General features: G+C 50.9%; 2 protein-coding genes across 5 annotated transcripts in view; one reads left to right on the forward strand and one right to left on the reverse strand.

Moving 5' to 3' along the window:
* Nucleotides 1-706: 706 nt before the first annotated feature.
* Nucleotides 707-11,038, reverse strand: ACP2 (acid phosphatase 2, lysosomal). Of its 3 annotated transcripts, XM_066998055.1 has the most exons (11): nt 10,868-11,038; nt 10,693-10,788; nt 10,525-10,611; nt 8,211-8,363; nt 7,779-7,877; nt 7,541-7,630; nt 5,280-5,412; nt 5,116-5,204; nt 4,384-4,490; nt 3,988-4,163; nt 707-3,909 (listed from the first exon to the last, which is right to left on the reverse strand). In XM_066998055.1, the coding sequence occupies exons 1-11, from the start codon at nt 10,997-10,999 to the stop codon at nt 3,773-3,775; spliced, it is 1,299 nt and encodes a 432-aa protein (XP_066854156.1). In that variant the 5' UTR covers nt 11,000-11,038; the 3' UTR covers nt 707-3,772. The 3 variants fall into 3 exon arrangements, with proteins under 3 accessions (XP_066854156.1, XP_066854158.1, XP_066854157.1); XM_066998057.1 differs by lacking the exon at nt 8,211-8,363 and having other exon boundaries at nt 10,868-11,034; XM_066998056.1 differs by lacking the exon at nt 10,525-10,611 and having other exon boundaries at nt 10,868-11,033.
* Nucleotides 11,039-11,114: 76 nt separating this feature from the next.
* Nucleotides 11,115-14,432, forward strand: part of NR1H3 (nuclear receptor subfamily 1 group H member 3) — a 30,316-nt gene continuing 26,998 nt past the window's right edge. Inside the window, exon 1 of one of the 2 annotated variants that reach the window (XM_048068738.2) lies at nt 11,115-11,273. The gene's annotated coding sequence lies outside the window, so the exon portion shown is untranslated. Of the gene's footprint in view, nt 11,274-12,608; nt 12,795-14,432 lie in introns of those variants that run through there. The other variant, XM_013193279.3, reaches the window with a different exon arrangement.

The raw sequence follows: 14,432 nt of genomic DNA on the forward strand, positions 1-14,432 counted from the left end.
TGCAAGTATTTTGTTGATTCAGCATTGGGGGGGGGGTGCATGCTGTTTTCTCTAATTTTTGTGTGTCAGCAAAAACTTTGCAGTATTAGGACTGTGGGAGAGCACTGGAACCAATATAAACAGGTCACTCAAATAACCAAATGTAATAATGTTGAAGATAATGTTGAAGGCCTGGGCAGCGGGATACCTTCAAGGGAATATCTTCATGTCCCAGTGGCAATACTGTTATAGATTCGAACGCACACCCTATCATCATTTCAACTACTGCGTTGCTATTGCAGTTATTACCCTGCACACCCACTTTGAATTCATACTTGTAAATTGTCTCAGGTACAGCACTTTCTCAGAATATTTACTGGTGAGGGAGGCTATTTTCCAGCTTGCATACAGATTATACATTCTCAGGTTTTCCAAGAACTTCCAAATGTTGCAGTTATAAGTTTCAGAGGGTTAAGCATGGTTATGTGGTGCTTCCTGATTAAGAGATTCCGTAGACAGAAAAATCCTCGTGATGGAAATCACTGCCTGGCAGTGCTGACACATGGAAGCCGCTGTTCCAGCCCCAAGCTAGCACCTCACGTCAACACGCACAAGAGGGGCATGGGCAGCAGCCGTGAGAAACAGGACGAAGTAGACCGAGATAGGAGGCCAGGGCAAGGCCAGAAGCTGTAGGAGAAAAAAAAATCAACACAACACATGGGCAAAAAAAGGTAAAACCAGATTTTTATTTACAAAAGCTAAAGCAAACTGAAATGGCCACCCTCATGAAGACCAGGCTGTTCCAGTGGCCTTTCATCAGAAGTCATCCGCTTCTGAAATCAAAGCAGTCTGTCACTTCACCCATCGTTCTTCCACACAGAGAAATTGCTGGGAGCTGCCACATTTAACAGAGCAGCAGCTTAAGAACCAAAGTCCTTGATGCCTCCATTCCTACTCTTCTTCCCTGCACATTCTTCCTCAAACTTGGAAAATAACCACCTAAACTAGTCCCAGTAGTACTTGGTTGGCATTTTGGCACAGCTGAACAAAGGACACCACCATCCGTTTCCAGATCTGGACCGGGATGAGCCAAGGCCATGGCAATGTCTAAGTGATTCCAGGACAAGGCCAAAGGCAATATCTTGCGAATACGGGCTCGTTGGGGAGGAGGAGGACTGTGAAACCAGAGGGGGAATGCTTTAGTCCTGCAGAGGTCACAGGAGGACAAGAAAACCAAATAAGCAAAGGCTTTGAGCGCTGAAAACCAGAACGCCCGGGCACTGGGGACAGAGCGAGACAAGATGGAGGATGCAGCCGGGCAGCCTGGTGCTGGTTGCAGCCGGTTCCAGCCGGCTTCCCGACGGTCCCAGGCGGTGCTGCCGCCATGGCGGCTGTTAACGGCCAGGCCAGAGCAGGGCGCGGGCTGAGGCGAGCTGAGGGAAGGTGGCGGGCTCCCGGCACCCTGTGGAGGAACCCGCGCCAAGGCTCGCGTCCATGGCTGCTGGAGAGCCCCGGCTGGAGCCGGGACAGTGCAAGGAGGAGCTGAGTGGTGGAAAAGGGCCGAGAGGGGCAGGGGGCAGCCCTGCACCCCCGGAGTCCAATGGAATTTTCCGGAATTGTCAGTATTCTGCAGCCTTGGCGGTGGCATTGAGGCACAGCCATGACAAGAGATGATGCAGAGCAGCAGCGGCATTGTTTCTGGCCTCAGCCTGGGGAGACGCCAACCCTGTGCCCTCCAGTTGAGGCTGTGGAGCTGGGCTGTGTCCTTGGGTGATACCGTCAAAGTCGCTCAAAGAAAGCCTCCAAGACTCAATTTGGAGTTTTAGAAAGCAGAGCTGGGCTCTGTCCTTGGGTGATACCATCAAAGTCGCTCAAAGAAACTCTCTCAGACTCAATTTGGAGTTTTAGAAAGCAGGCATTCTTTAACTGTGGCACAGGACGCACAGGGGATTGCTCCACCTAGTGTGCCTGCCAAATTGTTCATGCTATGGGGGTTATATACAATTAAAAGCATTCATTAGATTTCCAATTAATAACATATTCATACTATTTCCTGTAACTCATTAAAATCTTTAAAGTTCTTTGACGCATCTGCATTTGTTTCCACTCGTGGTCTCTCCGGGGGTCTCTGGTGGTCGGCAGTAGACTTCCTCACTGTGTTGCTTGGTTGAACCCAGTCCTTGCGCATGCTCAGGCCATCTTCTTTCTGATCTTATTCTTTCAACTTAGGCCTGCACACTGAGCGTAGTCGGTTACACATCCAAGCACACCTGCACAGCATGATTTCCTCACCTAATCTTCTGACATACCCTCCAGGCCTGGGTCATCTTGCCCTCACTTGGAGATACTAGTCTGTGTTTTTGTACAGATGAAGCTGGCTAAGTAATACAAAGTTTCTAAACTCCCTGCTATCCAACCAAACATAGTAAGTTTGTGCAAACATAGTGCTAATGAAGGACTTCAAATCTGATCCTATGGTTCTATCAATGAAGAGACCATTTGTCCTTTCAACTCGGTATTACGGGGATAGGTGAGAGAGGATTGTGGCTTCCATCCAGCTTGCTGGGAGAAAGAATCACATTTCGGATAAAATGCTGAAGTGTGGCAGATGAAGGGGCCCGTATTTACCTGCAAGGTCTGATCCTTAATGTTTTTTGTGTTGTTTTTTTTTTTGCATTTTTTCTGGGTAAGGCTGTGCAGTAGGGAGGATGGGAAGAAAAAACTATGGAAGTTGGCATTCAGTCTAGTCTTAGGTAAACAGCTCTGCTACATCTCTTTAATTATAGCATCAAAACTTTCTGCCAGTAAAGCATGTTCCTTAGGCTCCAGCTGAAATCTGGACCGCCTGCAGTACAGGATACTCCCCTGTAATAGGTACTTGAAACACAGAGGTCAAATTTAAAGACTGAATCTTTAGAAAAGAAACTTTAGAATTCCTTAGAAAGAATCTTTAGCAACATAGAAAATGTTTCCTATCTACAAGGACTCCCTCCTTTCTAGAGCCACCACTGCACAAGGAATGGGGTTCACTGTGACTACAGGAATTCATCTCCTTTACGAAGCTCTTTACTCTGTGGATCATATGTAACCTACTTTGAGCTGAATGCTAGAAACCACTGCCAGGTTTGCAGTCCTGTCCTGATTACAAGCCACTTCTCTCTTGAACTACACTTTGACAAGGGGAAAAGGAGACCATGAACAACTACTTAGCAGCAGCCTCAAGAAACGCTTTTCACGATCTGCCATCTCTGCAGCAGCTCCCTCTGCATGGTCAGCAGATGAGTGTCTGTGCATCATGGGGGAAGCTGGGCCTTCTGCTCCAAGCCCAGCCTTCCCACCACCATGAGTCCAAGGACTTGAGAGAAAAGCACACAAAGCAGGTTGACCCTGAAGAGAAATGCAATTCTTAATTGTGCTTGATGTAACACCTTCTGGAGGCCCAAATCCCGCTGCCACAGTAAGGGTGAGTGGTAACATTTACAATCACTGAAAGGAGGAAAATTCTTCACGAGGAGCAGCTGCTCTAACTGGCCTTGGTGAGAATCCCAGGCTGACTGTGTGAGGGCTAGAAGCACCACACAGTATCCTGGCTTCTCAGAATTAAAATGCATCACTTCCATTAGAGTAGGTCAGTCCTCTCTCTGGGTTTAGAAAGAGTCCAAAAATCACAGTCCAGCTTCATTCTGGGAAGCAATGGCCAAAGCAGAAGAATGCTCAGTTACTGAAGGTGCCCAATCATCCTTAGGGGCAACGCTGCTCCCCCCTACTGCCTGGGAAGCAGTTGAAGCAACTGTCAGGCCTGCTCTTCTCCCTCATTGGAAACATGCCGGTAGCCAGGGGGCTGCGACGGTATGCGAAAGAGTACAGTCAAGAGGAGGATTATAAGGAGAAGGAGAACGGATCCACACACAGCCAGACCTACAAACAGTCCTGCAAGGGAGAAAATAAGTGGTCAGAGTAATTCCAGGCTTTCCCCTTCTGCCACGTTCTGGTCCAGCCTGGGCTCACCTGTGTCTTGCATACTGCTTGCTACCTGACATTCTTGCTCCCAGTTCTGAGGCACAACGGGATCTGTGAGTTCCAAGAATTTATGCAGGGGACATTTCTGCTGACAGCCAGGGATTGTCAGTGGGAAAGGTTCCTTTCCGCTCTCATTCCGGAAAAACATCTCCACAGAGAAGTCACTGAAAACAAAACACAGCTAGATTTTTTTTTTCCTTCAGCTCAAGTCACCCCTTCCCAAAAAAAATCTTAGTGTGCACACCATTTCCTTTAGTCTGGTCACAGTTTTCCTCCTGAGAGTCTGCCACTAGGAGCAAGCTTGCATCCCCCTAGATTGCACCTAGCCTAGGTATCTAACCCTTGAGGTGAAATCACAGCAGACATCTTTACTGCAGCCCTCACCCATCATCCTCTTGGTACAGCTCAAATAAATGACATGAGGCGTATGGTGCTTGAATCTTGTTGTAGACATCTAGAGCCATCTGCAGTGCCACAAGTGTGGTGTCATGCTGAGAAAGAGGGAAAAAAACCAAATCAGTCACCCTCATGAATGTGGCAGGGCAGCTCAGACCATACCAGTAATGGGCAAGGCAGTGCAGAAGGGAAGCCACCTTTGTAACTTCTGGTTGAAAGAAGGGAAAGGAGCAGTAGTTGGAAAGGTGATCTGTGATGGTGCCAGAGAAGGGGAGGAAGTGAAACACAGCCGTATCTATCCTGCATTGTTCTCTTAAGAATTAATCTCTAGGGAGCAATGTGGGAGATGCTTGACTTTCCAGCCAGCAGGCTGCTGGAAAGGGGGGTGACTCTCTTCAGCTGTACTGCTGAAACTTCACATTGGAGTAGCATCAACCCATCCACCAAATAAATATAGCAGTGGCTCCGCAAAGACTGCCAGTCTTATCCATGAGCCTAAGCTATAACAGGAACTAAGTGCAGCTTGGGAATTTTCCTCGGGGGCCCCAGAGGAACGGTGCCAGGTATTGCATATCCCACCCAGACAGAGGCAAAGATGCATCTCCTGCTCACTGCACAGACTGTAGAGAAGCCAGAAAGGGTAAAAAACATTAGCAAGCCCCAACCCCAAATGTGAGGAGGAGGAGATGGAGCAAAGTTCATACCCAACCTCTGACTTACCGCTGAATAGGCAAGAAGCTTCAGGTGCTGGTGGGCAGAGGCATTTGCTGCTTTGGTTAGGTTTTTCCTAATGTGATCCAGAAGGACCCCTGGGGAAAGGGAACAGCTAGTAAGATTCAAAATCTAGGCAGAGCAGCACAAAGCTCCTTCCCTACTGCACTCACCGCCTTGCAAACGAGCTTTTTCTACCCGATGGTGGATTCCAAACAGAAATTCAAAACCAAAGTCTTTCAGTTGCTTCAATTGAGACATGACATCTGGCGTCACCCATGGCGGCAAATCCATTTTGTGTACTTGCTAGGAAGAGAAAGAGAGTACTCATCTGGAGGTAGGACGGACCACAGACTAATCAGAGAATGGGGGTTAGGGTGTCTGGAGTTCTGCCCATACTGCTGCCGATGTTTTGTATTGTTTAAGTACGACCCTTGTCTAGTTATGATTCTGTCCTCACCCTGTCATGCTGCATGCAGAGAACACACGTAGTTCATGTCGTTCCTTTTAAATGTTGTTTCAGAAACTAATTGTGAGAAGCATCAAGACTAGAATCTAGGAGCTACTTTTCTGTGAAAGTACACCTGGAGCGCAGGGTTAGAGCGTTACGACAGTACAGTAATCTTGGGGCATTTGCTCTACATGTGGCTGACTGTGCCCTGCAGATGGTATGCAGCCATAAATCAAAAGGTAAGTGAGAGAGCCCAAGGACTCAAGGTTTCTGGTTTACCTGCAGCACAGTTCCCCAGGAGGCTCTGTGGGCCACTGAAAGATGTTGCAAAAAGTTAGCAAGCACTTAGTGTTAGCAGACATAGTAGTGGGATGCACCACTGACAGAGCCCAGTAATCAAACCTAGAATACACAGAACTGGGAACCAAGAAAGGAATTTGCTTTGCAGCCAACCCTTTACAAGAAAGGATTAGTTATACTGGCAGACAAACAAGAGTTGTGGTTCCCTGGCATTACTCGAATGGAGCAATTTTCTATGCCACATCCTATTAAACTGCCAGAAGATGAGTCTGAATATCTTTAAGGGCCCATTCTGTCTCAGCAGTTCACAGAAATTCCCATCAGCAACTTAGGTATTTAGTTAGTTTTTCATTAATTTACAAAGAGAGTAGCTGGTAAGTTCAGGTATTTCTTGGACCTTTTTTCTTTTTTTTTTTTTTTTCCATCCAGATGGTAGAGTGAATCTACTGGCGCAGGTGAGAAAAACATTCCTCTTCAGGGCACTGTTTGTAAAAGTGAGAAAAAAGGAGGAAGCCCAAAGTGACCACAGACATTAATCAGGCTGAGGGTACAGTTTTGACAGTAAATATCTACTTCCTTACTATGTTCTAGTTTCATTTTGGGACAGTGAGCTGTTATCCAGGTTCTCAGGGATACAACGGTTGTCAGCTGGGCTTCTGGGCCCAATCTGCAAGCTCTTTAAGTGAGTCTTGAAAGAGCAGTTTTGAAATTCTTGATCTCTCTGACCAGGAGTTTTTGTTACTGACAGAACTTGCTTCACTGTCACTATTACAAGATAGGAGATTGGCTTTGTGATACAAAGGGCAAATTTACACAGTGCAATGCAGCTCTGGACTGGGATATTCTCAGGTTGCAGCAACTCAAGCAGCTACTTTATGCAGCAAAGTGCAATGCCATTCAGGTTTATGCTTTGCATCCCAAATGTAGTAGATACTGCATTACTGTACCATTGCCAGCAATCTCGCTACCCTTGCACCTCCACAGAACCAACACGGACAGTGTCAGAAGTAGCATGTCAGTGTCAGGGTTTACAGCTTCTTCTATTGCTAACTAGTTTGATATTAAAGATCTCTTTAATTTGCTTCATTGTGCTATATGGTTGTACACAAACCTGTGCAACAACTGTGTAAGTCTCCTGGATATACGACCTTTACTTTGGCATTAGCACAGCTAAATTGATTTTTATTTTTAAGCTTTCAGGAGATGTGCTTTCAAGAAAATTCCGTATGAGTTTTGTGCTTCGCCCCAGATAGCAAAACAGTAACGTCTGTCTCTAGAGTCTTTGTCACAGGACCTCATAATAGGTCAAAAAACAGATGTTGGCGAACCCCACTTAACCCAGTGGAGCACTTCTTTAGAGAGGGCATTAACAGAAACAAAGAGGTGACCGATCCAAATTAACAGAAGCAGAATCAGGAACAGTTCAAATGTAAAACCTCCAACTTAAATCATAAAGTTAGCACTCCTTCAGCTTCCAGAGATCTCATTTCTACCTTACTTAATTCAGAATTGTCCCTGGACATCTGAAGATTTCAGATTGTGGTCATTTTCTAGTGTCTTTCAAATGAGATAGTTATTGTGCTAGTGGCCTTTTTTTTCTGGCTTTGGCATGATATTTAAGCTACAAAGTGGGAGGTTTACACACCAAAGTGCAAATCCACGCGCATTTATGCAGAAACTTACTTCGCAGAACAGTGTGTCATACACACTCCACACAGTCTCGAGAGAGACATCCCGAATCCCAGTCTCATTTGCCACCATCTGCAGGAATTGCTGTAGGTATGTATGAACAGAGAGAGAGAGGCCTTCAATTTTCCTGTTTCGTCCTGTGTGATATGCACTACATTATATTGTCAGAGCTCTGATTATGTAGAAGCGCTATTTTAACTACAGGACCACTTTATCTCACACAATCACTTACCAAATTCTCTCTGGTCTTATTTATGTATTCTGGTGAGTGCCGTGTTTCGTTCTGTAGTTGTTCGTACCGTGGGCAGGGGTTCAATGGAAACTTCAGTAGCTGGACAGAGATGAGAGCAGCTAAGTCACTGAGAATGCCTAGGTACAGGATTTTAAAGATACAGAATTGCAACGAAACACCGACCATCTACAGCTTCAAGTACTGCCCTCTAACATGCTCCAGCTTGTGTGTGGCCTGGTGCAGCTAATATATTGAGTGAACAAACACAGCCCCTCAGTTCTCATCTCGTTCAGAAGAACAAAAGAATCTTTGCAAGACAGGTCCCAGGAGAAGCTCAAAACAATCTGAATCGAGACTGAAGGAAAGACTTTTGCAGAAGTCAGCATAACATGCCACTTGTGTAGTCAGGACGTATCCTCGGGACTAACTTACCCTTTCCCCGGACTCAGGCACTGTGTGTACAGGGATAGGCTGCCAGGAAATGTTAGGGTTGAACATCTGTTGTCTCTCTGGGGGATACAGGCCTGCCAGATTGGCCTCCGCACTCATCAACGTCCGATCGTAATCTGTGCTGCGGATGAAGATCTGCCAGGACAGGGACAGTGCACCGTTAGTAACGCTACTGTAAGCGGTGACGCTCGGACGCAGGACAACGCATGTGCTGAGGAACATTGCCACGTGCCCTGCAGCTGCTTGCAGACAACAGGATAACAGGAACTGAAGTGACTGAGCCTGCTGGTTGTCAATCTGGATGAAACTTTAAGGATGGATGTGAAAGATGATTTGTTGTGTAATGCTACAGCAGTCTGTTCTGGGTAAATGAAATAGTGAGAAGCACTGTGTGGAGATTACAGATAGAAAGAAGGGAGTCTGAAAACAAACAAGAGTCAGAGAAGAGCAAGACAATGCAGATAATGATGGGCACAGATAGGAAATGCAGTATATTTACAGAGCAGGACTAGGGCAAACTGCTGTGTTCAGTTCTCCATTCCAGGAACAAGCTGCCGCTCCTGCAGAAACCTGGCTTCTCCAAGCCTCAGCTTTACCATCTGAGAAATAATTAATAATCTGCAGTCTAAGAAAGAGAACGGGGGAGCTGAGATGTCATTTGATCATTGGGGGCTCTTGGGATTAATGGGCCAAGATTTACCATTCCAGAGCTCAGAGAGAGAGATCTGAGCCAGAAAGGAAAGAAAAGGGAAAATATTGAAGAGTTCAGAAGGTCAAAATGGCAAAACTTTGCTATTCTGGTATCTGTGTGCTAAAAACCCTGGGAGGAGATTAGAAGAAAACTAGTGCAAAACAACAGGAACACATGTGAAAGAATGCCCTTAACCCCAGCATACCGGATCTGAAACAAGAACTAAAAACCAGAAGAATCAAATAGAATGTCAAGATTGGGATTTTAAATGCTAAAAAACCACCACATATGCTCACCCTGTATAGCATCCCCCATATACAGTGTATCTCAAAACTTAACAGTCATGACAAAAAAGTCTGACAATTCCTACCCACTTTTACCTCCTAACTGTGGCCTGAAAACAACTGATCCTGTACATGTTAGACAGGATTGCCTTCATCCTAGGCAAGCTCTGAAAAAAGGAACTATTTTAAGAGATAAGGATCTAATTTTACAAGTGTCGTAAAAAAAACAATTCAGCCCTGAGCATATTTGCTTTCTTCAGCACCTTTTGCCAAGGCTCCAGCTTGTCGCTGAGTCAGGTGACAGACGGTCACACGGTGTCATCCAGAGGCAACGCTTCTCATAAGAAAGAGCTTGCTCAATTCAGGCGGAGATACAGGCTTTGTTAGCAGAACAGTTTTTGTTTGCATATGCCATGGTTTGTTTTTCCTTCTCAGGCAAGGGAAGAGAAACAGCTTCAGCTGGCAAAAGCTTTGTAAGGGTGAAGTATGTTTGGAAAGGAACTACTGAGGAAGGTTAAAGGATCCACGTTTGAGCTGACACTGGAAGTTTTGTTGAAGAAGCAAATGACAAAGGGGGTGTAATACGAATCATGTGAAGCTTTATACTTCCTGGGAAGTCCAAAAAGGGGGGCGAAACAGGACAGAAAATCTTACAAGGACTCTCAGTTTGCCTCGTTTGGTCAATCACCCAAGGTAGACTCAGATAAAACAAGTGATATGCGGCCAGCAGTGGGACAAGCAGGTCTTGACTGCCAGCTTTCCATCCCAAGCACGTGACAGTGTGCCTCTCATCGTGGCACTTGCTCATGTTCCAATTGACTCACACCCCTCTGGTCAACCAGTACGGCTATTTGGGGGGCATTGTGCATTTTCCTCTGTGCATAGCACATGGGCACCGTAATTTTTGTAACATAAACCTACTTGTGACTATCAGATTCTTTAGAACTAGAATAAAGCAGGGCAACATCATAGAGAAAGAGAGGAAAATTAATAGGTTTGGGGGGAACGAAGCTTTTACAGGTGGAAACGAGCGAGAAGGTCACTTTTGGCTAGGGGTTGCTGTTTGGCCGTGCAGACTCCTGTAGGACAGCGCCGTACTGCAGAAGGCGAGGCAAACGCAGGCCGTGTTCTTGCTTCGAGCCAGGATCCGCTGTTGTGACAGAACGACCCGGAGCGGGAAACGAGCCCCAGGCACAGCCCGGCGCTCCCGTTCCGCTTCGCGGGGCTGGCTTTGCACCTCTCGGCGTTAACGCCCCCCGGCGGCGTGCGGCCGCCGCTCCGCCCGGCAGCCCCGCGGCGCCCCCCCCGGCCCGGCACTCACCTCCTGCCGCCGGTACGCGGCGCCCAGGAAGCCGCGGTAGCGCCGCCGCAGGGCCTGGCCCAGCTCCCACTGCTGCCGCATCCCCGCCTGCAACGGGATCGGCGCCGCCCGCCGTTAACGGGGCCCCGGCACCCCCCGGCTCCCCCCCTCCCCGGTGCCCGCACGCACCTGCGTGAGCTGCCCGAAGCCCTGCGGCCAGGCGGCCTCCTGGAAGGGGTCCCGCGGGTAGGCCTTGATGGGCGAGCGGTCCCCGTGCCGGTACACCTGCGGGCGGCACCCGGTCAGCGCGGCCCGGAGCCGCCCGCGCCCCCCGCTCCCCCCGAGCCGCCCGCCCGCCCCTCACCAGCGTCACGAAGCGGAGGCTGCGGGGCCGGGCCGGCCGCAGGCACAGCGCCAGCAGGAGCAGCGCGGCGCCGCCGCCCCGCCGCCACCACCACCACCACCACCACCGCCGCCGCCGCGCCTCGGCCGCCATCGCGCTTCCCCCTCCGGGCCGAGCCGCGGAACCCGGGCGCCGCCGCCCCGCGGGCCCGCCCGGCCGCACTTGGGCGGTGCACCCCGGCGGGGCTGGGCCGGGCGGCGAGGCGGCGGCGGCGGCGGCGCCTCCCCCGAGCACTGCGCGCGCGCGGCCTGCCCGGGGCCCGGCTGAGGCGGTGCCCGGCCGGGCCGGTGGCGGCCCCGAGGCGGCGGGCGGCGGCTCCCCGGCGCCGTGTGGGGGGGGTCGGCGCCCCTCGGAGCGGCCGGATTAGGTAAGGGGGGGGACCCGCGGAGCCCGGCTGGGACGCAGGGTGCCGGGTGGCTGCGGGCGGCCCTCCCGCAGCCGGCCTGGTGTTCGCCGGCTGCTCCCTGACGCGGTCCTTCCGCACGGAGCCCGGCGGGGGGCACGGGAGTGCGAGGCAGCGCGGCCTGTAGTGCTGGGTTGGTGGCCGAGGGGCTGCCTCTCGGGTTCGCGGGGAGATCCGGGGAGCACGCAGCCTGGCAGCTCGGGAACCTGAACAAATCCCGGGGGCGCACAGCCCGGCAGCTCGGGAATCAGCCCCCTCGTTTGTCCCCGTGGGTGTCTGCTCGCTTAAAACCTCGCGCGGCTAGCAGCCTCACGAAGCTGTGTGTGCAGTCCTTTGCGGAGCGCTGAATTATTTATGGAATAGAGGGCTTGTGTCAGCGCCGGCTGTGTGCAACGTCCAAGGTTCAGCTGGGTGGAATAATTTGTTTAATTTGCTTGTGCTTGAATATTTAATGAATTGAAGGATATTTCATATTTCTTGGAAAGCATCACGTTATTGTATTTTTCTAGTATTCCTACTGCTGCCACTGCCCCACTGGGGTGCTCAGGGCGTGTGGTAAGAAGTTACTCGCGGATGAGGAGCGGGTGTTGTTCACAGCAGGCACCCACCTACCTTGTTGTTCTATTTTTTATTGGTTTTGGTTCTCTTTTCTGATTTGAGAAAGCTGACAGGAAATTGGTGATGAAGCAAAGCTTCAAGCGCCGCTGGGGCCGGAGCAGGCGTCAGAAGTTTAGGTCAGAGCTGCGTTCGCTGGCTGTAGCGAGCTGTGATTTAAAGGCAGTCCCGGGAGAGCTTGCTTTGACTTCAGCCTCTAACTGGTAATTTTCACGTCAGGCCAGCTCTCCGAGCTCCAACTGATGCGTAAAGAAAAGGATTGGGCACGGCCTCAATTACGAGTCACCTCACGCTGCTCTGTACCGCGCCGGGGAGCGATCCGGCCCCACTTGCGGAAGGCCAGCGGCGCACCCGCGGGGCTCCTCGTCCTTGGCGAGGTCTCTGAGGTCTCGCCCGCCCCGAGCTGTCGGCCACGCGAGCGCGTGGCGGGGCTCCAAGCCGCCGCGTTGCCTTCAGCTCCGAGTCACGCGTGTGCGAGCGCGCTGGGACCGACTTCGGTTCGGCTGTTTGCTGGCGCGAACCCCAGCTTTCGTTTCGCTCCCGGCCTCCCGCAGCACTCGGGGTGGATTTTGTGCCGGGGGCTTGCTCCCGTGGGCACCGAGGCCCCGCTTCCCCGCGTGGGTGGCCGCTGGGCGGAGTGGGGCGAGGCGGGGCGAGACACGCGTGGCGTGGGCGGCCGGGTCGGAGCGGCGGGCCAGCGGCACCGGTAACTTTCCTCCCGGGGCTCGGGAGGCGCTGGAAGGTGCTGGAAGGAAACGGGGCCCCGGCAGCGCAGGAAGGAGCCGCTCACCCGCTCGGATCACGGAGCAGAGAGGGCTCTGCTGCTTTGGGACAGCGCTGGAAAGGTTTCCCCCCTCCGAGAGGCAGCAGGTGGATGGGGCGGGCGGTGGGAAGGGGTCGGTTGGTTGTGGCTGTCGCTGCGTGCCTGGAGAACCCCGAGCTCTGCCAGAGGTGCTGCCGGGTGCAGGATGGGGAGGCGTTTGCTTGTTTTGTGGCTGCTCGTCGCCTGTCCTTGTCTGCGCTGCTCAGCTCTGCGTTTTGCTGTCCCCTTCACCTGTCGCATCCTGTCAGCCTACATCGCGAGGTTTCCGGGGCGCAGGCTTGTCTGCACGGCTGTCGGTTTACACGGCACCGTAAGAGGGTAACTTTGCTTCTGGCGGTGGTGATTTCTCAGTGTGCTATTTCGTTGCCACATGTTGTGCTAAGGTCCGGAGATCTGCAACAACAGGTATTTCGTTACGGCACAACAAACCTCTGATCGCTGCCACAGATTTCCACAGATTTCCCACCCCCTGCCTTTTTTATTTTTTTTTCCCCTAAAGGCACCATTGGGCTCTTCACTGCAAGGCTTCTTCTGCGGGAGCCTCCAACCCTGACTCACATTCGTGACTAACCATTTGGATCACCGTGTGTCAGCCAGTTCCTGGCTATGACTGCAGGTTATGTTTGCAGGGAAGACAATCCTCTGAGCTCTGCTGCTTGTTCTGAGGAACGTGGAGCATCTGTTGCTCCCTGGGTGTCCAGGAGAAGGCCGCACTTGAGGGCAGGCAGAAAAAGGAAAAGCTGTTTGCTCCTTCCCTTAGTGAGTAGTGGTCTTCCCTTCTAATTAAGGGAGCAAATTTGGCTTGAGAATTCCAGCAGTGTGTTGCTGAGCTCCGCCTTCCCTCCTTTGGGCTGTGGAAAGAGGGCATTGGACACGGTCCGTGTTGTGTCAGGACAAGATGGAGTTTGGCCTTGCCACACTTCTCTGCTACCACGCCTGTAACGCGCTCACCAGAAGGTTCCTACTGCTGCAAGGCCTGAGAACAGGCTGCCCGGTTTCCCGGCCTAATCCCTTGTCGAAATCTGGCATTGAGCTTAGCATTTCTTTCTCATGTGTTTACACGTGTGTTCTTCTTTGCAGAAGGAGGCCAACAAAATAGCTGGGAGAATAAACCCGAGGCAGAGTATGGAGACTGTGGAGCTGCTCAGGAGCTCTGTGGCTCCTCGAGGAACCCTGCAGCTACTCGTGTAGTGAAGAACACCATGAGAAATACTGTAGCAGGGCCTATATATATATATATATAAATTGCCTAATCCAAAAAAAAAAAAAAAAGGAAAAACTAACAAACAGGAAACTTTATCACTGACTTGTTGTGTCCTGGCTGCGTGCCTTGGGTTACCCTTGTCGCTTGTTAGCAGTTACTGCCGCCGCAGCTCTCTGCGCCTCGTCAGCACGTTTCCTTCAGCAGCCAGGAGGCGGGCGGCGTGCCGCTGCGCAAGTGCAGCGCGTGAGCTTGCTGCCTCATCCCCATCTCACACCTGTAGGAAGAGTGGCGTTTCCAGCGCTGTTATCTCTGTTCGGATAAGTTTTTCAGGAAGGGTGCTTTCTCTAGCAATAACCATTACGGCTCTCGGAGCGCTCATTCTTTGGTAGACAGAAGGATGAATGTTCCGCTGTCTTTAAATGTGCGATCCGGTCTTTAGAAGTGGAGATGGTCTCAGACCACAAAAGTTACATCTTTTGTA

Source organism: Anser cygnoides, chromosome 5, assembly GCF_040182565.1.
Source record: "Anser cygnoides isolate HZ-2024a breed goose chromosome 5, Taihu_goose_T2T_genome, whole genome shotgun sequence".
Classification (NCBI taxonomy): Eukaryota; Metazoa; Chordata; class Aves; order Anseriformes; family Anatidae; genus Anser; species Anser cygnoides.

Bases quoted from the DNA above. Each gene is read 5' to 3' on its own strand.
- ACP2 (XM_066998055.1), bottom strand. From the start codon at position 10,999: ATGGCGGCCGAGGCGCGGCGGCGGCGGTGGTGGTGGTGGTGGTGGTGG. The intron at 8,364-10,524 runs GTGAGTGCCGGG...CTGTCCTGGCAG, and splicing joins CCGCGTACCGGCGGCAGGAG to ATCTTCATCCGCAGCACAGA. The intron at 7,631-7,778 runs GTAAGTGATTGT...ACATACCTACAG, and splicing joins ATAAGACCAGAGAGAATTTG to CAATTCCTGCAGATGGTGGC.